The 26,583-nt window shown below is 46.7% G+C and overlaps 1 protein-coding gene across 1 annotated transcript in view; it reads left to right on the forward strand.

Moving 5' to 3' along the window:
- The first annotated feature begins 3,771 nt into the window (after nucleotides 1-3,771).
- Nucleotides 3,772-26,583, forward strand: part of RDX (radixin) — a 64,607-nt gene continuing 41,795 nt past the window's right edge. Inside the window, exons 1-2 of the mRNA XM_075266064.1 lie at nucleotides 3,772-3,979; nucleotides 25,896-25,950. Coding sequence (XP_075122165.1) covers nucleotides 25,939-25,950 — 12 coding nt within the window. The 5' untranslated portion in view covers nucleotides 3,772-3,979; nucleotides 25,896-25,938. The remainder of the gene's footprint in view (nucleotides 3,980-25,895; nucleotides 25,951-26,583) is intronic.

A 26,583-nucleotide genomic window follows, 5' to 3' on the forward strand; every position in this document is an offset into this window, starting at 1 on the left:
AACTTAGCCTCTTCGTGCCAGAATCAGCGCCACTTTACTCCATGTGAATGCCCCCTAAACTTGCACATGGTTTCTGAAGATGTTCCCACCCCCCTCGATGTGTCCATTACAGTATCAGACTGTGTAGGGAGACGCCTCATTGAGGTCATGGGAAATGCGGTTATTTACAGACATGTCAGGAGAGGTGATGGGGTTATCCGTGACTTATAGCCTATCCTTAGGATAAACCATCAATATCAGATTGATGGGTATCTTGTCACCCAGCACCCCCACTGATCAGCTGATTTCTGCACAGTATATTTAGATAGACGTGGACGGCTCTGTATACCATGTAGTAGCCAGGATGCGTTATTGCAGCTGCAACCCTGTACAGATATCAGCTGATCGTTGTGGGTGCCAGGTGTTGGAACCACGTTGTTCTCATAGGCTGTATTTACACTAGTGGCCGTGAAGAATGGGCGTATCAGTCCACACCAGTTCCAAGTCCATGTCTCAGTTATGTCATCTGTTTTCAATGGGGTGTTGTTTTTCGACCTGACCCATATTTAACAACCATCATTTGGATGCAAATCCATTTGGACAGCCCATGTGGGCCGCATGGCCATCAAATAAATGTCGTCAAAACAACAGGTATGTGAATAAGCTATTTTTGTGTCGTGGGAATAAAGTCTTGGGGTGTATTCATACAGTGTGGTTTAGATACATCTAAAAACTGCATCAAGCCCACATCTAATAAACCGCATGTGGTTTTACTATCTGGTGGGTTTTGTCATCCAGATGAAACATGGCGGCTCAGTGCTGTTCTAGTGCAGTGCCTAGGCTCCACCAGTCATGGGTGCCCTCTGCATGGGGTTTGCATGTTCTCCCCGTGTTAGTGGGGTCCCCCCCCCTCCGAGTACTCCAGTTTTCTCCCAAACTCCAGAAACATACTGATAGGTTAACATGGAGTTTAGATTTGTGAGCTCCAACGTCTGATGACAATCTCTGTACAGCGCTGCGGTATATGTGTGAGCTGGATAAGAGAAAAAAAATAAGCTGAAATCTTCGGCACTTGTGTCAGACCGCAGTGCCAGAACATGACTAATGATTATTTCCTATAATCTCATATCATTTACACCATGCTGATTTTACACAAAGCAATTTTACTTTTACTTTCAGACTTAACCCATAAATGTCATGATGGACCTTGTTGTGTATCAGAGCCAAAATTTGGTGGCAACTGATTAGACAACCCCTTTACATTTGGGCTCCAAAGTGACAAATTGGACTCAATGGGAGGAATTTACCATTTGTGTCCTATCTTCGCACCTGTTAGGCTCTGTGTACGTGGCCATGTGCTTTGTCAGTTTGCTAGCTGTGTTTTCATGACTCCATACACATACCATGTATTATTATGGGCCCACTAGCTATACCCGTGACTTCGTCCGCAGCCCCCTCATCCCCTGCGTGCCCCTCCTGCAGTGCCCCCCCCCGTCTTTGCCTTGTGTGCCCGTCGAACACCAGTGCGCCCATAGACCCCCAGCTTGCGCCTCTCCGGCCCACTTCCCTTCCTCTCGCCCCTGGCCCCCCAACTTTTTTCCCTACCCGCTCCTCCATTCCCTCGCTCCCTCCCTCCGACCCCAGGGCCCATTCCCACACCATACTAAAACGGGGGCCCTTTCTTGCGCCAAAGATATATAACATTCCCAGCTCTGCACCTTAATTGTGGGCGGGGGACACCAGTCCAATATATTTATCATAACTCACACCAGAAAAACTGGCATGAGTTATATAGGAAATCTAAGGCTGAGTTCACACGCGGTACTTTGGACCGGAATCTGATGCGGAGGCCGCCTCAGGTTCCGGTCCAAAATACGGGTAGCTGCGACTGGATGCCATTGCAGTGCACCGGTATCCAGTCGCACACTCCACTCTAGATTAGACCCAAACAAATGGACCTAGTCAGGAGGAATCCACCTGAAGAATGAGCATGTCGCCGAAACAAACGGCTCCCGGAAAAAAGAACTGACCGGCTCCCATTGATTTCAATTGATTTCTTTTTGGTCAGGATTTTGAGGCCTCAATACCCTGTGCGAACTCAGCCTAAGGCAGTTTCTGCCATGTATAGACTGCTAGGGATGTGCACCTTATTGAGTAAGAGGCCGGAGTGTCTTGATAATTCAGACGCGCCTTGTGCCAGTCATAATCTTTAGGCTGGGTTCACACGGGGTTTTTTCGGCCAGATTTTGACGCGGAATCCGCTTCAGAATTCGGCTAAAAAACCGCCTCTCATTGATTTCAATGAGAGCTGTTCACTTCCTTTTTCCGCGACTGGTTTCTTCCCACTCGCGGAAAAAAAGTGAGCTGCCCTTTCTTGCCACGAATTCCACAGCTGAATCAGCCGGGGACGTCTGTGGCGCAGCACTCCCTCCTGACTAGGCCCATTCATTTGGGTCTAATCCGGAGCGGAATGCTGCAACTTTCGGAATGCTGCAACTTTCGGAATGCTGCGACAGTCGCGCTAGCCAAGTGAGGCGTTTTTTTGGACCGTATTCTGAGGCAGATTCCGCATCAAAATCCAGTCCAAAAATCCCTGTGTGAGCCCAACCTTATCAAGACTATATAGATTTCACTGGGACGGTGCTGCAATCCCTACATCCAGCGCTACACGTTGTACAGTGAGGGTGGGTTCACACCTGCGCCCGGTCTCCGCTTCGTGGGTTTCCGTCTTCTGCCTGAAAAACTGGACAGGAGACGGAAATCCGTCAGTCAGTGTCCACCTGTGAGCGTCTTCTACCTCTCCATGGCGAAACTGTTTTTTTTAACCGGACGCAAAGTCCTGCATGTCCGACTTTGTATCCGGTTAAAAAAAACGGTTTTGCCGCGGAGAGGCACAAAACGCTCACGGGCGGTCACTTTGCAAACCCATTCAAGTCAATGGGTTATTAAACTAACTAGGTTACCGTCTCCAGTTCTCGGACAGAAGACGGAAACCTGCAAAGCAGAGACCGGGCGCCGGTGTGAAACCCGCCATGAGTGCGGCTTGTGTATGTCAATATTACCACGAGGCGGGTTGTCTCCGTACAGGTGATCTGTGGGGGTCCCGGGTGTGGGACCCCCGCAGATCTATTATTGATCTATCCTAAAGCTATATATTACAAGCTGGATAACCCCTTCCATTCCCAGTAGCGGGACCATATTCAACAGACAATTATTGAAAAAAATAAAATAAAGTAACCCCGTTGTGATATTACATGATCCCATAAGGACACATTAACCACCCTACTGCGCAATATTGGATACGTATGACCGCCATCCCTGGCTTTAACTCTTTAACAACAAAATATCTCGTAAATTTTTCTACCAACTACTTTGTTTTGTCAGATCCCGAATGATAAAACCCATTACGTTATCGGCAACGCATAGTACTGGCGGCCATATTAGTTGTCGCCCATATTAGTTGTCGCCCATCGTTCACCTACAGCTGAATAATTTAATAACTTTTTTATAGCATTATACTCTTCAGCCCCAAATCCTGAGGCGATAGCGGCCATGTTATGGGTTATTATCCCACATGGCAGGCTTATATAGGGTTTACTCTACACTTTTCCTCACAAGCAACAAGTGTCCTCCTCCTGTTTTCCAGTCAGGATGTGCGCGCCATTACATGTGCCCATAGAGCCCGGGCTGTTATTACAGCGCAGGGTCGTCCATCTTTCTACAGATAATATAATGGGCACACTCTGTGTGACCTCCCCTCCCCTGTCTCAGACCCTCCATGAGCCGCCATATTGTGCAGCCCTCCTCCTCCTCCTCCCTCCTGTCTCCTCTTCCCTCTCTCCTCCTCTTCTTCCTCCCCAGGGAGACTGCGCGGCCTCAGCCCACACAGCAGCAGCAGCAGTAGCAGTAGGAGCAGCAGCAGCGCCGACATCCTCCAGAGCCGCCCGAGTAACGGAGCCTGGAGGAGGCGGTGACCGGGGAGCCCGGGGCCCTCACACAGGTACGGACGGGGCGACCTTTGCAGGAAGTTTTGCGCTTGTTTTGTGACGTGACGTTGCGCTTTGACGCTAAGTAGTCGGGGATGAGGGCAACTTTATTAGGTGCTGGGTATCCTAATCCAGCTCAGGGGGCTGAGGAGGGGGGAGGCAAGTTCATGATGGCGGCGGTGTAGTGTCTGGCTTGTGTTAGTTCATGTGTGACATAAAGGCCTCTCTGTCACACTCCTGATGCAGCAGAGCCCGGGGTGGCTCCTAGTTTTTCCTTGCAAAGTCTCTGGTGCAATGACAAACCCATCTCTGCTACATCTGTCCGCTTGTCTGACCCCTGGGCCGTGTATTGCACCTGCACCCACTTTTTGGAAACTTTTTGGGCTGGTGCTGAACACATTTTGGGTGCAGATAATGAGAGTTTGGGAGGGGGGGTTATGTATAAAAGTTTATGATCTATACGTCAATGCTTTATCTCCGTGCACCGTGATGTGTTTGTAACAGGAAAGTTGCAAATTTCCTACGTTTGGTGCAGACTTGACAGCTGGAAACTTCTTCCGATAGTTTAGGTAGAAATGTCGCACCTGAGACCGGTGATCGGCCACTTGTGCAAAGTTTGCAGACCAAGGCTCAGTTCACGTTTGCGTCGCCAGGTGATCAAGTCCCGCAAGCCCAACTTTTTGTCTGGCGGTTTTGGGGGGGAAAAGACATTCTAGTCAATCCGTTGCGGTCCGTTTTTTGTTCCTCTGGCCCTGTGACGGATTTCGGGGGACAACGCTGACCCCATATGTGATCGCCCCGTTTCTGATGGGTTGTCACGTGTCATACGGGATGGCAAATCTGCATCGGCACTTCTACATATGGGTTATGTATCGGTTGTACACAGTGTTACGTCTATGGATGTTGATACGTTGCGATACATTTGTTACTTTACTGGCCTGAGTGGGCATTAGACCGGAAGTGTCTCAGTATGAAGCTGCCATGCTGGGAATAGTTGTATTCTGGCACCAGGATATAATATCATTACCCGGTGCCCGTCCTGATGTCATAATATGCCCTAGGTAAGTTTTTTTTGTTTTTTTTCCTTTCTGAGGTATGTATGGGTCTTACTAAAATCCCACTTACGTCCACAAACTGTACTTTTGCATTGGTTTTATAACACCTCTAAGGGTCTATAGGTAGGACCCCCACCGATCAGATCCTGTAGCTAGACCAAGGGTAGGGAACCTTCAGCTCTCCAGCTGCTGTGAAACTACAACTCCCAGCATGCTCCATTCACTTCCATGGGAGTTCCCAGAACAGCAGAGCCAGTATGCATGCTGGGAGTTGTAGTTTTGCAACAGCTGGAGAGCCGTACGTTCCCTACCCCTGACCTAGACCATCAATATGAAAAATGCATTAGAGCCTGGAAAAACTTTTAAAACAATCAAAAAAAAAAAATCCTTCCTATAGCTCCGTTATTGGAAAATTAAGTGTTGGCGTTCGCTCGGAATTTGGTGACCTAAGCGAGTGATTTTTATTAGAAAAAGTGTGTTTATTGCACAATCGTAGTATAACCAAAACCATATACATTTAGTCTTGTCGCACTTGTGCTGAGCCGCAGAATAACGTTGGGACAGATTTTGCTGCGGTTTTCTGAGCCAAAGTCAGGAGTGGATGGAGCAGGAGGTAGAAGTATAAGAACTTCCTATAGGTTTCCTTTTGTAGCTATATCCAAAAATTTATATGCAACAACAACAAAAAAAAATAATTCATCAGTATATGATCTGTTGGATTTCATCACCTGGACCCCACACAGATCAGATGTTCCAGTAGGATCTAGGCACTGGAGCGGCCCAACAATTCTCCGGGTTCACCGCTGAACAGTTACATGAATAGGAGATATAGGCACTCCCTGTACACTAGCTGCTGCTGAAACATCTGATCTGTGGGGGTGCGTGTGTCAGACACCCACAGATCACATACTGACTTATCCTGTACATAGGTCATCTGTATGAAAATAAATTTGGGGCCAGACAAGTCCTTTAAAGTTACACCTAAATGGGGGCATGAAAAAAACCTAAACCCTTTTATAGTTAGCCATCGGACTCAAGAGTCTCGTAGGATTCCTCTTTGCTGCCCCCGACTCCTGCGCAGCTCTTACCTGAATCCTGGGACGTACACCTCACTTTACTGAAGCCAAAGCGTAGCTATAAAGGGTTTATATTTCCTTGTATACTAGACACACAGTATATTAGCATTGGGGTACTTAGGACCCTAAACCGCCCGTCTATAAGGTCCTGTGGATGGTTTATTGCCCTCTGACAGGTTTCCTTTATGCAGTGAGAATGGCCATAACCAGTCTCTGCCCCCGACCTCGGCCCCAATCTCCACAGTAGTCTCGCCCCATGTATGACATATAGAGATGAGCGAGTAGTATTCCTCCCCTCCATAGGTATTGGTGTAAAAAAGCACCAGGGAAGGTGGGAGGGGAATCGCATTTTTGCTACGTTTACCGCGTGGTATTCGACTGATTACACCCATAACTATGCAGGGGAGGTATTCGATCGAATACTACTTGCTCATCTCTAATGACATACCTTCTACAGGTCTATACTCTTACCCTGATGACTGCATTTTTGCAGCAGATGCTACTTTGTAGGTAATGGGGTGTCAGCACCTTTCTCTCAGTATTTGTAGGGCATGGACGTGGATTTTGACCCTGGGCCTTTGTTGTGGGTTTGTTGCAGATGTGCAGTTTTCACTGCCTTAGTACTGTGTGAGGATTAGCCCTATTGTCATTCAGTTTTGCTAATCCTTGGCTTTTCCTTGCAGAATCCACCTGGTATTAGTAGCGTGCTACATGCTCTGAGAACAGGATTGCAAAAACCTAATTCACATGCATGGGCTGTAGATTTGACGTGTATTTACAGGGGACGTATCTGTGTGAACCTAGTCCTAGGATAATGCAGTAAGACCCAGTCCACAGCGGTGTCCAGATTGTCATATGAAGGATCTGTCTGTGACCGGGGTGTGAACCTCTGTCTGTGGTTATCCACCTCTTAGACATTGTTGGCCTATCCTTATAGCCAGCTTCAAATAGGTTTTTTTTTGGGCCGGATTTGGATGTGGGATCCGGCTCAAAAAACCGCCTCCTATTGAATTCAATGGGTTCCTTTTTCAGAGAACAGTTTGTTCCTGCTCGTGGAAAAAAGAAGTGACATGCCTTTTCTTCAGCTGCGAATGTGCGTGGCGCGACACTCCCTCCTGACTAGGCCCATTCATTTCTGCCTAATTCGGAGCAGAATGCCGCGACCGGATGCCAACGCACTGTATGCACTGCATCGGCATCCAGTCCCGGCTAGCCGTTTTTTGGACCAGATTCTGAGGCGTCCTCTGCGTCAAAATCCGGTCCAAAAACCTCCTGTGTTAACCCAGCTTAAGACACATCATCAGTTTTAGATCAGCGGGACCCCCACAGATCAGCTGTTATCTGGAGTGCTCAGCCCCTAGCATTGTTTACACTGCACCGCTCACTTGTCCTACTTTTACTAGTGGCGATTACTGGTATTGCAGCCCATTCCAGATCTTGGACTCGCAGTATCGCAGATCCCTAAGATACCATGAGTTTGGGTCAGCAGACTCCTCTCGGCCACTTGGCCATATTACCCTTGTGTGATCCTAGCCTGAAGACTCTGCCATTTATCTATGGTTTGCCGTTGCAGCAAAAAGTTTAACAAGACGGCGGAAACTACGGCGCAAGTAAACACGAATGTCTTGTTTGTATTGTGTCAGCGCCAGCATCTGCTACTGTACATAATAGGTAGTGATGATATCCTCCTCCGTGCACATCATGGCGGTGTTTGTATACACTGCTGTGCTCATAAATGGCCGCCTCTGTATACTCAGTACTTTATGGCTATGGAGTGAGCTGTGCCGACACTTTAGCAGCTGTTTGCTTTTCATTGATAGTGTGCGGGTAAAGCATCGGCGCGCTCCGCCACATAATCTATGCAGGTATTCACACTATAACCCTAAGCTATCACCTGACTGTATGCAGCTTGGCGTCTATACCTTATACATTTTGTAGGATTGTCTTGCCTCCTATATATACCTGAGAATACTTTCCTAACCCCTTAGCAAACATATCTGTCAATAATTAATTTATTTTTTCTTCAGTTTTCTTCTTGTTCGCCCTACTATTGCAGTCAGTTACCCATAGCCATAGGATCGGAAGGACAACTTTCTGATCGGTGATCATCCCCTCCCGATCACAAGAATAGGGATACCGTGTACCCATGTCTGAATGGAACAGAAGGTCGAAAATGCGTGGCCGCTCCATTCATTCTCTATGGGACTGCTGGACATTACCGTGGACTGTACTCCATATACTCAACTGTGCCATATGTTCTCCAGCCTTCCCATAGAAGTAAATGTAGTGGAGGTGTAATGTGTGACCGGCTGCCAGTAGGTAGGGGATCAGTTTATGTTACTGGAATACCCCTTTAAAGGGATTCTATCATTAAAATGAATTTTTTCTTGTCCCACATAGGAATAGCCTTAAGAAAGACTATTCTTCTCCTACCTTTAGATGTCTTCTCTGTGCCGCCGGTCGGGAAAAATCTGGGTTTTCTTCGGTATGCAAATGAGTTCTCTTGCAGCACTGGAGGCGTCCCCAATGCTGTGAGAGAATTCTCCAGCACCGCCTCCATCTTTGTCTGGAACGGCCTCTCTCCGCGTCTTCTTCCGGCGCTGGGGTCAAACTTCTACCCGAGGCCGACTGCACATGCCCGTGGCCATTTTGTTTTTGTGGCTGCGAGTGTAAGAGAATATCTCCTAGCCATGAATAGTATTCGGGGTCAAATAGCATCAGGAGCGCACATAAATAAGCTTATATTCACATAGTCGTCACAGTCTAAGAAAAAGAACCTGGACCTCCCACCTTAGGTACTGATTGGCCTCAATGGTCACGTGTGGTGGGACTTCTGCCCCCAGATAGCGGCCTGAGACATAGGACCTGTGGGGACAGGCGATGAGGTCATTTATGAAGGACACAATCTGAGTTGGACTGAGGAATAGAGTTGTTGGAGTGTTTTTACCTACCAACCTCACAGCCCTGGCTTTCTCAGTCCAAAACAGAGTCCATTTATATTTATCATAGTTGTCCATGATGCAGAGCCACTGCCCCATACAGTAATAGTGACTCCCGGCATCATCCATGACTATAATACTGTGTATTGAGGTCTGCGGACCAAGACCTGTCCATTATATAGGACTGTCTCCTGGACTGTGCAGCTGGTCTTCTAGGTAATGCTCCCTGAGAAAAGCTGTGTGAATTGGCGCTTATCTGCGAGGGGCTCATAGTGCAGGAACGGAAATGTGCAAGTAATAATACATGTGCACGGTGTAGCCATATATTAGCAAATTGGGGTCTCCTGACCCCCTACGCGGCCCTCTAGAGAGGAGTAGATAAGGTGGAGCCGTGACCAAGCCTGATGGTGGCCGTGTCTATGGTAGTAGTGACAGGAAAGTGGAGATAGATGCACCTTGTTATAGTGTGAACAAGGGAGAAGACCCCCTATAGGTGACAGTCCTGACATCCTTCATACATGTGATGGTCGATACTGTTTGTGGAATCCCTGGCAGTGTACTTGTCAGGCATTGGTCTGACATTGTGGTCCTCAGACCAAAAGAGCTTGTGTAACCCATGCCATATAATATGTAGTGTTATTCCCCCTCCCACACCCCATGGGCACATGCTGCACCAGGCCTGCGGAGTTGGAAGAAAGTGACCAACTTCGGCTTTAACATGAAATAATTGTTTGCTATTAATGATATACTATGATATTGTATAACTAGATATAGTTTGTTATAAACTTTCTTTCATAGGAATCAATTCCTAGATTTTTCCTGAATTATAGGATCTTTACATCTTCTGTCTGACTATGGTTGACAGTCATTTACGAAGGAGTCCGAGTGCGTTTGTGGATAAATAGAGGACTTGGTGGTTTGACCTGAGGACTCTGCAGCTTTGTATGGCCCTTTTACTGGAAGAAAGCAGCCCTGTTTTATTAACCCTCAAAATCCTTCAACTTTTTTTGAATGTTCTATGAATCTAGCTGATCCGAAGGGAAGGTTGGGTGCAAAGTGACCCGGTACTATAAGGATTGTAGTAACGGTGACCTCTACTATACCTCTGTATGCCTGCAGTGTTATACGGACACAGAGCCTGTACTGCAACATGTGCAGGCTCCTTGGCCCTTATTCACACAAACAAGAAAAACTGATGTTTTCAGAACAATATTAATCTGTGGGACATTCTCATGTCCATTTTTTCATGTAGATTGTGATCCCCATATAGGGATCACAATGTACTTTTTTTTTTTTTTTTTTCCTATCAGTATGTTTTTGTAGAATGGGAGGAAATCCACAGAAACTCCTTGCAGTTGTTGTTCCTGGCGGGACACGAACCCAGGACTCCAGCGCTGCAAGGCTGCAGTGCCAACCACTGAGCCACCGTGTTGCCCCATTCTCTTGTCCATTTTTGTGATGGACTATGTGAATGGTCTTCAAGAAATAGCTGGAATAGACTCAGGAGACAGATGCCCCATGGATGAAAATTGACCCAGAATTTTATTTTATTTTTATTTTTTTTTTGTGCTTTCCTTTTTTCCATAGTATTGTACCCTGACATTTTCACTGTGGCTACTAAGCTTAATAATAGACTGCCACTTGCCAATTCTGTAGGGTTTTCTTTGCAGCAGTCTCATCATTTACATCAAATACATGATTACAATGGAAGATAACACCTACCACTGACCCATGGTCCCCAATGAGTCCGGACTATTGCTGCTTATAGCCATGACTATTTGGTAAAGCCTATCAATAAAGGCTGGTAACAGAGCAAAGGAGAAGCTCAGGCAAGATGGCCACCCCCAGAGTCATGTACAGAAAATAGAATAAAAAATGTCCAATCAAAAAAGAAGTCAGAAGAAAAAATGATCTGGTTTTAATAAATTAAAAAAAAAAAATCTGTTGCTATATTCCCATTAAGGACCTTTTAAGTTTAGATGACATTTCTATAGCTGTCCTGTACGATGGCTTTTTCTGAGCATTTCCCTGTTATGGGTGTTTCATGGTGTGTGTCCTGAGGGGGTGGAGCTTTCTGGTCTTGCCCCACCCACTTGACCCCCGTACTAGTCTGTAGTTGTCAGATTTACCTGTTGTGTCTTTCTCTCTGTTACAGTATATATTCGTTCTATACCTTTTCAGACAAATTGGGCAACAACCATGATGGCTTATTCCCAGTTTTTCCAGACTCTGACCCATCTCCTCTTTCCCTTCGGGGTCATAGAAAGCTGGGTGGTGACTCATGTTGGCTAGGAAACTTTATCAAATATTTTATAGAGGACAAATCTGAGCCCTTTTATTCTCTTGGGTTTGTCTTAGGCCACATCTCTTAGTATTGTCCTTGTCTGGGTCACGTGGGTAACACTGGCCATTCACACATAATGAAGGGAAATGGGGTGAAATGGCGCTGGGAGAGTAGGATTCCTGTATATAAATAGAGAGGAAGTGCCGCTCTGGTATGTCGGGACTATTTCCAGCCACAGCTATAATGAGCGGCCTGTGAAACCCAGGGCCATGCCCTTCTGCTCTACAGGAAAGGCCTCCAGAGGTGGCTGTGAAAGTCCTAATTTGCACGTTTCATTTCCTATATCCACAATTTTATTCTTGATAGATGTATACTTAGGATACTTGCTGGGAGGTGTTCTAACCCTGCGCTTTGTGGTCCCGTCACATTAGTATAATGGTAATGTTTAGAACCAATGTGACCAACCATATTCATGTATGAATTCTTAAGGCAGATTTGTTGCAAAAAATTGCTGCGACTGAAAACATATATAATTTTACTTTTTTTCAAGCTCCATTCACATAAGGCTTTGGTTCACTCTACTATTGTTTAAAGGGATCCTATCATTGGATGCCCTTTTTTTATTTCTCAATAACAGGTAGGAATAGCCTTAAGAAAGGCTATTCTCCTACCTTTAGATGTCTTCTCCACACCGCCATTTAGTATATAATCCGGTTTTCATTGGTATACAAATGAGTTCTCTTGCAGCACTGGGGGCGGGCCCCAGCGCTCAAACAGTACTGGAAGCGTCCCCAATGCTGCGAGAGAAATCTCCAGCGCCTCCTCCATCTTCTTCAGGAACAAGCCTTCTTCTGGCGGAGGCTTCAAACTTCTAGGCCTTGGGCAGCCGACTGGGCATGCCTGCCGGCCACAAGAAAATGGCCGTTTACAATACTGTGTAAGCGGCCATTTTCTTGTGGCCGGCGGGCATTTGCAGTCGGCTTTGCCCTAAGCCTGAGGCCTACAAGTTTGAAGCCTCCGCCGGAAGAAGACCCATTCCTGAAGAAGATGGAGGCAGTGCTGGAGAGTTCTCTCGCAGCATTGGGGGACGCCCCCAGTGCTGTGAGACAACTCATTTGCATACCAACGATAACCGGATTATATACCGAACGGCGGCACAGAGAAGACTTCTAAAGGTAGGAGAAGAATAGACTTTCTTAAGGCTATTTCTACATGTTGGACAGAAAAAAATTAGTTTTAATGATAGGATCCCTTTAATGTCCGCTGCTCCTCTGTTACAGGATGAGAGCAATGGACATTAAATACCCAGGACAGACAAAGCCACCACCCAAGATGCTAGCTAAAAATCAGCACTGAAAAAATAAATTGGCTGTCTTTTCATTGAAATCCATGGGAGCGGTTTTTTTTTTTTGAGGTAAAATAGACTCAAAAAACAGCACTCCTGCTGTTATAAAACTACAACTCCCAGCATGCACACTTGCTTTACTGTTCTTGGAACTGAATGGAGCATGCTGGGAGTTGTAGTTTCACAGCAGCTGGAGTGCTGAAAGTTGCTGACCCCCTGTCCTAAACCATTGGTGGGAACAAAATGTATATCAACCCCTTTCTGCCGACGGCATTTTTTTGATTTTTGTTTTGGACTGCATTGCAAAATACCGGGGCTTCTATTGCAGGCTACATAGAGTAGAGACATAGAGTAGCCTGCAATAGAAGCCAGAGAATGACAGGCCAGGGAGCCTTCACAAGACTCCCTGCTGTCATGGCAACGTGATCCCGGACCCGGGAAAATGGCGCCTCGGTCAGCGGGCACCGATAGTGGACATTAGCGCTGTGTGTCTACTGTCTAAAGCGGCAGACACCCGGAGGCTATGGTGGCCGCCCAACTCCCACCATAGTTAAACGGGAAGGAGTTGTCTGGGATAAAATGATATTTCTACCCTTCTATATGATCCAAAGGCTTTATTTCTTGGTACTTCTCTATAACGTTGTCCATCATGTTTGTGACAGAGCGGGATCTCCTGTTTTCTCCTTGTGCTATTCATAGGATACGACCTAGTGGCTTGTTTCGGCCCACCAGCTCCGGGACAGCTGGATACTAGAGAGCATTTTCCCATCTGCAGACTGCTAAAAGTCATTAATGGCCAGAAATAGTCTTGTCGCTCTTGTACACACATGGCATTGTTTATCCTGAAAAGTCATCTCACGGTTTAGGCATGCCATAAAGTGTTTGTCCACCCCATAAATGTTCTTTTACAAACAGCTTGCAGTGTCGCTATCATTGCAGTGTTCCCAGGTCTCCCCATGTTCCCTGTTCACCCAAGTTTAAACAGTGATATTGTCAGATAACGTGTGACCCGGTGAGCTCGGTGGTGTCATCGCCGTTACATCCATTAGTCTTGCAGTGGCTTGTTGGGTCTTGCTAGGCCTTACATCTACAGGGTTCATATCTAGCGTACATTTTCTATGTCATTTATGTAAAATTTCTGGTGCAATTGACAATAAATCTGATGGGGTTAAAGGGATCCTATCAGTCAGACACAATTTTTTTTCTAGGTACCGTGTTGGAATAGCTTTAAGAAAGGCTATTCGTCTCCTACCTGTAGATGTCTTCCCCGCGCCGCTGTTCGCCTACAATCCCGGTTTTTCTCGGTATGAAAATTAGCTCTCTCACAGCACTGGAGGCGGGCCCCAACACTCAGACAGCACTGGGGACGTCCCCAATGCTGCAAGAGAACTCTCTCCAGCGCTGCCTCGGACCTTGAGCAGAGCAGACTGCGCATGACCACAGGCCACAAAAAAATGGCCGCTTACACAGTATTTTAAGCTGCTGTTTCTCGTGGCCTGTGGGCATGCACATTTGGCTCTGCCCGAGGCCTAGAAGTTACAAGCCACTGCCGGAAGAAGAGGCTGAAGATGACCCTGCTGAAGAAGCTGGAGGCGACGCTGGAGAGAGTTCTCTCGCAGCATTGGGGACGCCCTCAGTGCTGTCTGAGCACTTGGGCCCGCCCACAGTGCTGCGAGAGAGCTCATTTGCATACTGACAAGAACCGGGATTGTAGACGAACGGCGGCATGGGGAAGACATCTAAAGGTAGGAGACGAATAGCCTCTCTTAAGGCTATTCCGACGTGGTACCTAGAAAAAAAAATGTGTATGAATGATAGGATCCCTTTAAGGCCGTGCCCATTGCACTACCCATTGTTGGGAAAGTGGCTAGGGTTTTGCAGATATTAAAGTTGCAGTTATTTTTTTTTTTTTTGGTTTTTTTTTTTTTTTTTTTGCAACACAAATCCTATTTATGCAGAAAAATTGCAAACATGGGCCATAGTTTCTTATGATGATTTGGGTGAATACAAAGTGGTTGTCCAGAGTTAAGACCGTAGGCCCAGATTTCCTAAAAGTTAGACCGTGTAAGCTTACAGGCAGTCTGAATATATGCCAGATTTATCACAGTGACTGGTGCTGGATGATAAACCTGCAATAGCTTTAGACTGTCTAGTCTTAGGGAGTAAACACAGAGTAAACGCTCCGCTCATGCTGTTCGTAAACTCGTTCAGAGTGAGCGGCGTTAAAACAGATCCCAGCCGGCATACGAATGTATCACATTGAAATCAATGGGAGGCTTTTATTACCTATTGCTTTCAATGTGATACATTCGTATGCCGGCACCCATAGAAATCAATGGGATCTGTTTTAACGCCGCTCACTCTGAACAAGTTTACGTTGAGAATGAGCGGAGCGTTTACTCCGTGTGAAGGCTCCCTAAGGGCGCATTCACACCACAGGGTTTGCAGCCGTGATACTCAGTCCATGTTTTGGCTGGATTGAGCACTCTACACCTGTATGTCTGGAGAGGGACTCCTCACCTTATAGATATGTATGATACTAGGCGTCCATACTTCCCAGAGACATACTACAGGAGGCCAGAGGAGCCCTCCTTGTACATCCAGCCATGACAGCGCCCCCCCAGGAGAAAGAGGACAATGACCAGGAACAGATGGGACATCGTGAAGGCCTCGCCAGTCTATAAAGAAATGGCTTATGCTCTTGCACATAACGTAACTAGGTTCATAGAATAGTGATGTGGTGTGCACAGTGTTCTATTATATTTGGTGTATTTTTTAGGTATATATTGCTACCCGGCTTGTTATTGCTCACATTGTTCCATTAGAGCTTGCAATGTCATTTTTTTTATTTTTTCCTATCTGGTTACAGGCACATATATACGCATGAGGGCCTATGTTATAGCAAGCCAGTTTCTCTACAATCCCTGCCCTAGTTCAAGCTCATAGAAAACTTGAACACCTTATGGCCCTATTCATACCGGGCAAGCTGGACCATAAATCGGACAGCAGGAGATGGGACTCCCTGTGCCATAGTGATTTATAATGCTTTTCTGTCCACACTATATACAATACAGGACCGTAGAGTTGCACGGAGGAATGGACGCCCACCGTCTTAGATCGCTATGATCAGGGTCAGACCGGGAAATATGTCTAATGTACAGACGTGTTTATGGGAACTAAATGGTTATACTGGGATTTTTTGTTTTGATATGGAATACTTAAGATACATCATGAATGTCACATCTGTAGTGTTTGTCTCCTAGCACCCCCGCCGATCAGCTGATCACAGGGACCGCAGTGCTTAGTGACTGATGTCCTTCACATGAATAGGACTGAGCTGCAATACCAGGTGCAGCCACTAAGCTATGTATGGTGCTGTAACCAGCTGATCAGTGGGGGTGCCTTATGTTGGATCCTAAAAATAAACCATCAGTATTAAAGTCCCAGAATACACTTATAAAGTAAACTATACACAGTCATTTACTATGGAGTAATGAGTGCATTTTAGCATTTGTATTATGTCCATAAGGCCTAGACCTATCGTGGTCAAGTGTAACCCACAGAGGGGCAGTCAGGGTCTGTATTATCTGTATAGGGGCATATTAAACTCTTCAGGGGCTGCTGAAATCTCCCACTTGGCAGCCAAAGCCAAATAACTCATCCGGCCTCTGCAGCTATCAAAATTTATTGAACGAGCGGCAGTTTTACAAGATGCCTTAAAGGGGTTTCCAGGTTTGCAAAAAAATATGGATGCCCCCCCCCCCCTCCAAAACAAAAAAAACCCAACCTTGCAGCACACCTGTCCACAGGTTGTGACTGGTGTCTCGGTATTCCTCCGGGTCAGAGCTACAATACAAGACACAATCCATTAGCAAGCGGCATCAGAGTGAGATATGACGGTACGGCCTCCTAATACATTACTGTTGGTGCAACTCTTGGCCGTTGTGCGGCAGGAACTAAAATCACTTGTTACACCAGAAAACCTTTTGCAGTGATATTCAAGATTTTCTATATTTTTTTTGCTTGGTCACACACCTTGTGATGTTTTTTTCCTTATTGTGAGACAGGATACAGTTTGCAAAAAAACTCCAGGCAAGTCCAAAATGCAACAAATAAAAAAACAAAACCGATTTAGGCAGAGACTCGCGTTGCGGTATAAAGCCGGTTCACATCTACGTTCGGGTTTCCGTTTGGGGTGTCTGCATGGGGACCCCTGAATGGAAACCTATATGCATTAAAAAGCGGTTAGATGGGAAACCCGCGGACCCCATAGACTATGAAGGGGTCTGTGTGGTTTCCGCACGAAACATGCAGAGAGAAAAGTCCTGCACTTTTCTCATTACATGTTTCGTGCGGAAACCACACGGGCCTCATTATAGTCTATGGGGTCCGCGGGTTTCCTGAAGGTGATCGTTTTTTTAATGCTAAAGGTTTCCGTTTGGGGGGCAGGGTCCCCAAGCGGACTTCACAGATGTGAACTGGGCTTTATCGTTCTCCTGGCTTTGGCTTAAAAACGTAGCAAAATAGGCAACAAAAAAAGTTGCTTTTTTGCAACGTGGGGCCTTAGCCCAAATGACAGGGTCTTCTCTCTTCCTATTAGTAGCAATTTACCGTACATAGAAATCCCGTCCTGAAGTTTCCTAGAATCCTCTTTGATCCTCTCACATCAAAGATCCGGCTCTACTAGTTTTTGTTTATTAGAGTTTCTACAATGTACAAGGAGATCTCTAATGTTTGGGCACGTTGCAATGTAAGACTAGGTGTATTTGGGTCGGGGCCACATGAGCAGGGATCACAGTGGGCTAAGTTATGCCTTCTTCAGGGCCTTTGCATAGGACCATTACAATATGTACCGTATGGATCTGTATTCGGGTTCCCATAGTGTTAGATGTCTTTCTCTACCTCCTATGCACTTACTATTTTTACTTCTTCTCATGGGTTCTGTACAGAATCTCTAAGAAAAGGTAACAGTTACAGCCAAGCATATGATTTTATATATTTGTAGGAGACGAAACCTTGTGCACATCATGGCATGAGTTTCCATGGCCGAGCGTTGCAAGTATTACACCAGCAGGCACAATGTAAAGGCGCTGTATGGAGCAGAGCAAAGCAGGACTCAGGGGCGCTGGAAATATGTTCTGTACAGTGACCGATCCCACGTCTCTGACAGTCTGATGGAAGGGTCTGGATTTGGTGAATGCCGGGACATTGCGGTGCCTATTATAGGTTTGGCGGAGGGAAAACACTTTGGGTTTGTTTTTTCAGGGGACGGTTCCTGTGAAGGGAGGTCTTAATGTCTCCACAGACCAAGACATTTTAGACAATTGTTGTTTCCAACTTTATGGGAATAGTTTGGGGAAGGCTTTTTTTTTTCTGTTCCAGTATGATTGTGACCCAAGCAAGATCTATAAAGACATGGTTGGGGGGAGTTTAGTGTGGAAGAACTTGACTGGCTGCTCAGACCCCTGATCTCAACCTAACCCAACACCTTAAAGGGATCCTATAATTAGATAACCTTTTTTTTTCACCCACACATGTAAGAATAGCCTTAAGAAAGGTTATTCTTCTCCTACCTTTAGAAGCCGCCTTCGTGCTGCCGTTCAGTAGAAATCACAGTTTTTGTCTGTATGCAAATGAATTCCCTCACAGCACTGGGGGCGTCTCCAATGCTGCGAGAGAAATATCCAGCCATGCCTCTATCTTCTTCTGGAACGGCCTCACCCTGTGTCTTCTTTCGTCCTGTGTTTCAATCTTCTAGGCCTCAGGCGGAGCCAACTGCGCATGCCCGGGCCACAAAAAAATGGCCGCTTACACAGTAAGCTGGTATAAGCGGTCATTTTCTTGTGGCTGCTTACACAGTAAGCGGCCATTTTCTTGTGGCCTGGGCATGCGCAGTCGACTATCCAATGATAGAATCCCTTTAAGGCATCTAGGACACTACTATAAGTGGGCCGCCGGGTGTGATTGTCATTTGTGTGCTGCCTGTGCACTGGCCGTGCCTCCATGGCCCCATTCATTCAATGAATAGGACTTGTCCTGAGTCTTATAGCAGCGACTATCAGTCCACACACTTGTCTGTGTAATACTCACTGTGCACATGGGCCGACCGAAATGAATGGGCGGGAGGGGGCAACACGGTGGCTCAGTGGTTAGCACTGCAGCCTTGCAGCGCTGGAGTCCTGGGTTCAAATCCTGCCAGGAACAGCATCTGCAAGGAGTTTGTATGTTCTCCCCGTGTTTGTGTGGATTTCCTCCCATTCTACAAAGACATACTGATAGGAAAAACGTACATTGTGATCCCTATATGGGACTCAATCTACATTAAAAAAAGAAAAATGAATTGGCCGGTGTGCTATCTGGGAAAAATCCATTAGGATGAACTAGAATGTAGATTGTGAATCAGACCCTCTCGTCCAACATCCGTATCTGAGCTCACACATGCCCTTCTGGGTGAATTGGGCAAACACTCCGAAATCTTGTAGAAAGCCATCCCAGAGGAGTGGGAGGAAGTGGGTCCAACGCCATGTTAATGCCTGTGGGTTTAGAATGGGAGGTCTTAAAAGCTCCTTTAGGTGTAATGTGTCCGTGTCCCAATACTTTTTTATCCATATATGGAATTTCCAGTGAAAGATGCGCCAGAATAATTTCTTACAGGATGTGTGTCTTTAGTAGAAGAGGTTAGAGGTCCCCTTAAAACCGGCGCTATGTACGTCAGGCTGGGATCACACTCCTCGGAGGTCCAGATGGAATTGCTCTTTAATGGAAATGAGATGCAGCTTTGTATTAATGAATTAATAAGTGTCTTTTTTTTGTGGTGTGAAGCTTTATTACGTCTAATGCTCTTCCTACGTACGGTTTGGCGGTTCGCTATTTGTCCGCTGTATTAGTCTGATGTATGACTGGCGTCTCCGGTGTTGGGCACAGATGTGAGGATCTCTGCCATGTTGTATACACACATTGTAATGAGCACACAGTGAAAATAAACAGGTCCTTACATAGCGGCGGCGGGGCTCAGCTCCTCATTGTCTGCCGGCCCCACGGGGAAGCGTTCTGACTGAATGTATATTGAATGGAGCATATGTTTGTGATTTACAAGGCATTTGGTGTAATGGCGGAGCAATAATTACTTCTATTTCATGGAATTAGAGAGTCGCTGTGAGGATGAGAACGATACAAGTGGTCACATACAAAGGGCTCTTAAAGCTCCAAGCTCTGTAAAAGGGGCCTGCCAATATTATAGGTTGCGTTGTGGGTTAACCTTTAGCCTATGAGACCTTCTTAGAGCTAGTTCACACGGGGCACGGGACCCCGTATTTTGGTCCTGATTTTGATGCAGGAAGCTGCGTCAAAATAGGACCAAAATGCGCCTGTTGCAGCTTCCCATTCCGGAGTAGGCCCAAATGAATGGGCCTAGTCCGGAGGTTGTTGTCACGAGACGGACGCCAGGGGTGAATCAGCCGTGGAATCTGCCGGAAGAAAGGACAGCTCGCTTCCTTTTTCCGTGAGCCGAAACATACCACTCATGAAAAAAAGTAAACTAGCGGTCTCCATAGACCTCTATTGTGAGGGGGCGGAGGTGGATTTGCCGTCAAAATCCGCCCCCTCTTGCCCTGTGTGAACGGGCCCTTAGGATGGTTCTGTACATCATATAGCTGTTAGGCGAACCCTCAGTTTAGTGGACCGTATGCAGCTGGGGTCATTGTATTTCTCCTGATCACTCCATACACTTCGCTTGTTTTCTCAGAGTGTGCATGTGTTTTCTAAGGGAAGAAAGTCGATGCCAGACTTCTCTAGTAATGGCTTATCCCCCCAACCAAAGATCAGGCAGATAGAATCCAATTACTGATCCTTATGCTTCCCGACATTAACAGTCAATAAGCCTCATAAACATATGCGCCCTCCATGTGTCCGGTATGACCGGTATCTATCGGACCGGTATCTATCGGACCAGTATCTATCGGTGTGTATGCCCATCTTTACATTTGACGTGTGAGCAGTGGATGAGCGCTGTGTAGGCTTCAGCATTGATATGACTAGGAGACCATGAAGGTAAAACTGAGCGCTTGTTATGTCTGTAGTGTTGGCTTATTACCAGGATATGCCGCCACTTAAGAAAGGCTATTCTTCTCCTACCTTTCGTCGTCTTCTCCGCGCCGTCGTTCGCCTACAATCCCGGTTCTTGTCGGTATGCTAATGAGCTCTCTCGCAGCATTGGGGGCGGGCCCCAGCGCTCAGACAGCTTTGGGAGCGTCTCCAATGCTGCGAGAGACCTCTCCAGCGCCGCCTCCAGCTTCTTCAGCAGTGTCATCTTCCTCGTCTTCTTCCGGCGGTGGGTTGTAACTTCTGAGGCCTTGGGCGGAGCAGTCTGCGCATGCCCACAGGCCACGAGAAAGTGGCCGCTTGTAATACTGTGCAAGTGGCCATTTTCTCGTGGCCTGTGGGGGGAGGGAGTGGTTACCCCGGACATTCCCTTTAAGTGAGGAGAGCTCAACATCTGATAAACCCAGAAAACTCCTTAAAGGGATTCTACCACTAAAACACTTTTTTTTCTAGTTACCACGTCGGAATAGCCTTTAAAAAGGCTATTCGTCTCTTACCTGTGGAAGTGCTCTCCACCGCGCCGTTTGTTCAAAATACCAGTTTGTACCGGTATGCTAATGAGTTCTCTCGCAGCGATGGGGGCGTCCCCATCGCAGGAGCAGCGATGGGGGCGTCCCCATTGCAGCTCGAAAACTGACCGCAGCGCCGCCTCTCTGGTCTTCGGTGTCCTCCCCTTGCCTCTTCAGCGTCTGTCGGACGCCTGCGCAGTATGCTCTCTGTTCGCCGAACGTACTGCGCATGCGCGAAAGTGCGGTGCCCGCACTATGGCTGGGACCGCAATTTCGCGCATGCGTAGTACGTTCGGCAATCTTCGCCGAACAGAGCGTACTGCGCAGGCGTCCGACAGTACGCTGAAGAAGCAAGGGGAGGACACCGAAGACCAGAGAGGCGGCGCTGCGGTCGGTTTTCGAGCTGCAATGGGGACGCCCCCATCGCTGCGAGAGAACTCATTAGCATACCGGTACAAACCGGTATTTTGAACAAACGGCGCGGCGGAGAGCACTTCCACAGGTAAGAGATGAATAGCCTTTTTAAAGGCTATTCCGACGTGGTAACTAGAAAAAAAAGTGTTTTAGTGGTAGAATCCCTTTAAGGCCAGGGTCTCACAAGACAGAAAAATCATGGCATTTTACAGTAAGGGCAAATTGGATGGGTTTCTAATGAATCCCATTCCCACTTCGTGGTAAAAACTGCGGCGCAGCCATGACGCGATTTCCAAAACCGAAAATCGCAGCATGTCAATTATACTTACGGAAACGTTGGTGGTTTCCCCATAGGTCTAATTGTAACAGAAAGTCCGCTGAGGAAAACTGCAATCTTTCTGTCTAAAGCGCTGGTGGGAAGAACTGTGATGCGTTGCTGTCGCAGTTTTTCCCGCAGCGGTTTTTTGTGGGACATCCTTAGCCTTAGGGTTTCCTCTGCAGACTTTCTATTACAATTATACCTGTGGGGAAACCGCCGGCGTTTCCGTAGGTATAATTAACATGCTGTGATTTCCAAAACTGTGGCGTGTCCGCACCGTGGTTTCTACTGCAAAGTGAGCATGGGAGTCGCTAGTTTTTCCTGTGGAATTTACGTATTGTGGGGCCCCGGCCTTAGACTTTTTTTTTTTTTTTTTTTTTTTTCGTGTGCATATTTTGCACATTTCGGTGTGGACTTGTCAGAATGAAGAAGTATAAGATCTCCCATTATATTTCCCATCCTTTTTGAAGCCACTCGAGGCTTTAGCTCCAAAAAGCAGCTTTTCTGCACCGTGTCCTGGGCCTTAAATGGTCTGTTCAGCAGTTCTGTGCGTGTCCAGTGGGCAATGGCGCCTCTGCTGGTGAAGAATGATGCAGTCCTAATCCTGTGCTTCAGCCCCTTAGTCTCCAGGCTGTAGTAACGTACACTGTGAAGACAGTAACAAATCCCACTCCATCTCTTAGACCCCATGCGTGTATGTATGTGTAGGAGTGTTGGGGGTACACGTCTGCCTATAGATCCATCATGATATAACTATGGTATAAGCTTTGTGTGCCAGTTGTATCCTGAAAATGTGAAGCCCTTGAGCACCAGTTACATGGACTATATAGACAATTAATGAAGAGTTAGGTACATAAAATAGAACCACCTGGTGTTCAGACTGCACCGCATTGGGCATGTCCACCTAATAAGAGGATTCCTGGTGGACGCACGTGCTCAGTCGGACTCCTCACAGCCACTCAATCTCTGCAGTAACATAACAAGCCTGAGAGGATGATGTCTGAGGATTTCTGTGCAGGCAGGTACTGTATATACTCGAGTTTATACGGTACATTATCTTTTCACTGCTTCGGATGGTAAAGTTATTCTCCAACTATCTGCAGAGGAACTAATATTTATCACATTTATTCACCCAGGCAGGAGGTCTCCATATATTTGGGGTGCCGTACCCCACCCTACACCAGGATCATACCGATGTATTTCATGGTCTGAGCTGTCCTTAGTGTGGCAGTCGCGAGTAGTCTTGGCAGTCGCTGCCATGTAGGCACAGTCCCCGGGCGGATCACGATGTATATCCTGTACGCAGGCTAGTAAACAGCTGCCAGCCTCCCCTAGGGGCTCATGTAGTAATACTCGCAGCATATGAATAAAAGCTGTGTATATGTCCCAGGTAGGGCCAGATACTGACACATTTGTTGTCGTCTGTAGCTATGGAGGCAGGAGGTGTGTATAGGAGGTGTAGACGGTCTGTGATATGTACCTGTGTACTGTCTGCGGTATTGTCTACCCCTGGTGTAGTATACAGATTGCAGTCTGCAGTACATGTATCCGATCAGTATTCCCCGGAAAGACCAAACTCTGCTTCTGCCCGTTCCCCTCGTCTGCCCCCATTACTAATAATGGTCTCCCTTGTATATGATGCAGTCACATATAGCCATGAACGCTCAGAATACACCCGCTCAGCTCTGTCACTTTCATGTTTTAACCAAAGCACCTGCTCAGTCGCTGACAGTATTGGTCATGGGGTGCGGGGGTAGACCTCACTGTGTACATGGCCAAACACGTGCAGCCCACTCCTCAGCAGACTGACAGCCAGGCATGTGCGGGGGTCTGTACTCCTGTAGGAGATTCACGTGTGTGCCGCGTTACCTTGCATATCCACAAAATTTGGGGTCAGGGGTATGCAGAACCCCTTCCATATTAGAATTCCTGATCTAGGTTCTCTTAAAAAAAAAAAAAACTACTCACTCCCTGCAGTCCGGATCTCTCCATAGTGGTCTTGGATTCCCCGTTCTTTATATAGCGGCGCCCCCACTGTGTTCTTTGCAGATGTTATTGTGGCACTATAAGACCCCATCCCCATTTTTCTGCACTATTGGGTTATTCGCTGCAGGCCTGACATTGCCGGTGCCAAGTGCAGCTGCCAGGTTGTAAATAACCTCCGTCGCTCCTGTACCCATCGGCCATCTATAAATAGGTGCCCATATAATCTCCAATCTCTTCTGCTTCTATAAACCTTTACACGGTATTTTGACATCGGCTTGATCATCCCAGGAAATATTTAATTCTATATTCTTGCTGCTTAATTTTGTGGAAATTCTCCTTTAATCCTGTCATGTCGTGCGTTCTATCGCCAGTCTTGCTGACTTGTTGGTTTGATTGGCTCCTTTGCTCTGCGAAACTTGTGTTTTTCGGTCTCCATTTTCATTTTTTTTTTTTGCCTATTTATAGAGGTTTTCCCAGACTATATCCTTAGTATAGGTCATCCATTGAAGATCCTCAGGGGTCTGACATCCAGGACTAGCTGTTTGCTTCCCAGGCCACAAAACATCACATTCTTCAGTCACATGGCTTGATCGCAGCGAAGTCCCATTCAAGTAAATGGTCTGAAGTGCAGTACCAAGCACAGCCACTGTAGAATGTATGGCGCTGTGCTTGGTAAGTACTGAAGAGCCTGTCGCTCTCATCTTCACACAGCCGATCAGTTGGGGTTTGGGTGTTGAATCTGATGCTATGACGGCCCTGACCCTAATCCTGGCTCACTGCCCCTTCTTTCTGAGTGACGTCCTCATTGCCTTCAGTCCATTCTGAATTTTTTTTTTGCATGCACAGCGCAGTGACCTGTGACTCTGCCAAAGACTAGGACTGTACGGCGCTTGCGAGGATGTCACTGAAAATGAAAGGGACAATTCAGTGGACCAGGATCCGAGCTGGAGAAACCCACAAAGTAACTCTTGGTCATTTCTGAACATCCAATGCCCATTAAGAAGATATCATTACTATCCATGTTATCTGCCCTGTAGTACTACTGACTGGAGATGAACGAATAGTATTCCATCGAATAACTCTCTCCCATAGGAATGCGTGTAAGCAGCTGAACACCAAGGGGTTAAGCGCAGTGAATATTTGATGCACTTAACCCCTTGGTGTTTGGCCGCTTACATGTATTTCTATGGCAGCGAGGTATTCGATTAAATACTATTCGCTCATCTCTACTACTGACGTTCCTACTGACAGACTCCCCGGGTACGACTGCACACATGACCTGCACACATGTTGCTTGCTACACAGTCCAGTCACATTAATGTGACCACCTACCAAAATCCAGAATAACCCCCTTTGGCAGAGCGGACCGCTGCGAGACGTGCAGGAAGAGAGGGGATGTTGTGATGATGATCACTGGGATATTGAGCCATGCCGACTCCAGTGCCGTGGCCAGCTGCGCTAGGTTATGCGGTTGAGCATCCATGGCGCGAACAACGCGATCGAGGTGGTCCCACAGATTCTCAATTGGGTTCAAGTCCGGGGAAATTGCTGGCCAAGGGAGTACGGTAAACTCATCCTGGTGCTCCTCCAACCACGCACGTACACTGCGAGCTTTATGACACGTTGCATTGTCCTGCTGGTAGATGCCATCATCCTGAGGAAAAACATTTCACATGTAGGGGTGAACATGGTCCGCAAGGATAGATGCATACTTGTGTTGATCCATCGTGCCTTCCACAATGATGAGTGCACCCAGATGGGTGATGATACGTGCCTTCTGTGATTGGTTATTTAATGACGTCAAAAGTAGGCGGTGGTCACATTAATAGGACTGGACTGTGTATTTATGGTGTTTGTTAGCGTTTCACTTTCCTGTATTCATTTCGATGCTTCTTTTCCACAGGACAATCATTTGCTGTCTGTAATACAAAAAGAGCGCAGACAAGATGCCGAAGCCGGTGAGTTCATTGAAACCAGATTTATTTTTAATGTTTTTTTGCCTCTGTTATAAGGTGTGTGTGTCTTCTCTTTCTCTCTTTCTTGTTTTGCTTATAACCAATAAGTGTATAATACTCTGCGTCTTGCCTGCCATCTTCCTAGGACCTTCCCTTGTTTCTAATGACAGGTTGTTAATCATAAGTATGTATTGGAGGGGCTGCCTGGAGTTTAAGGGTCAAAATGGGATAAAAACATTTGCCTTTCTGGTTACAGCCTTCACTACTGCTAGGACTATATTTCGACACCCATTTAAAGGGATTCTACAATTAAAACCTCTTTTTTTTTTTTTTTTTTTTTTTTTTTTTTTTTTTTTTGTGGATAAGATGTCGGAATAGACTTTAGAAAGGCTATTCGTCTCTTACCTTTAGATGTGGTCTCCGCCACGCCGTTCCTTAGAAATACCGGTTTTTACCGGTATGCAAATTAGTTCTCTCACAGCGATGGGGGCGGGCCCCAGTGCTGAAAATGCGAGGGGGGTGTCCCCACTGCTGCTCGAGAACACGATCCTGCAACGTCTCTATCTTCGGCTGGATCCTCCCCTTCTCTGTCGTCTTCCTCCTGCGTCACCTCCGACGCCTGCGCAGTTGGCTCTG

The sequence above is a fragment of the Leptodactylus fuscus genome, chromosome 2 (genome assembly GCF_031893055.1).
Source record: "Leptodactylus fuscus isolate aLepFus1 chromosome 2, aLepFus1.hap2, whole genome shotgun sequence".
In the NCBI taxonomy this organism is placed as follows: domain Eukaryota; kingdom Metazoa; phylum Chordata; class Amphibia; order Anura; family Leptodactylidae; genus Leptodactylus; species Leptodactylus fuscus.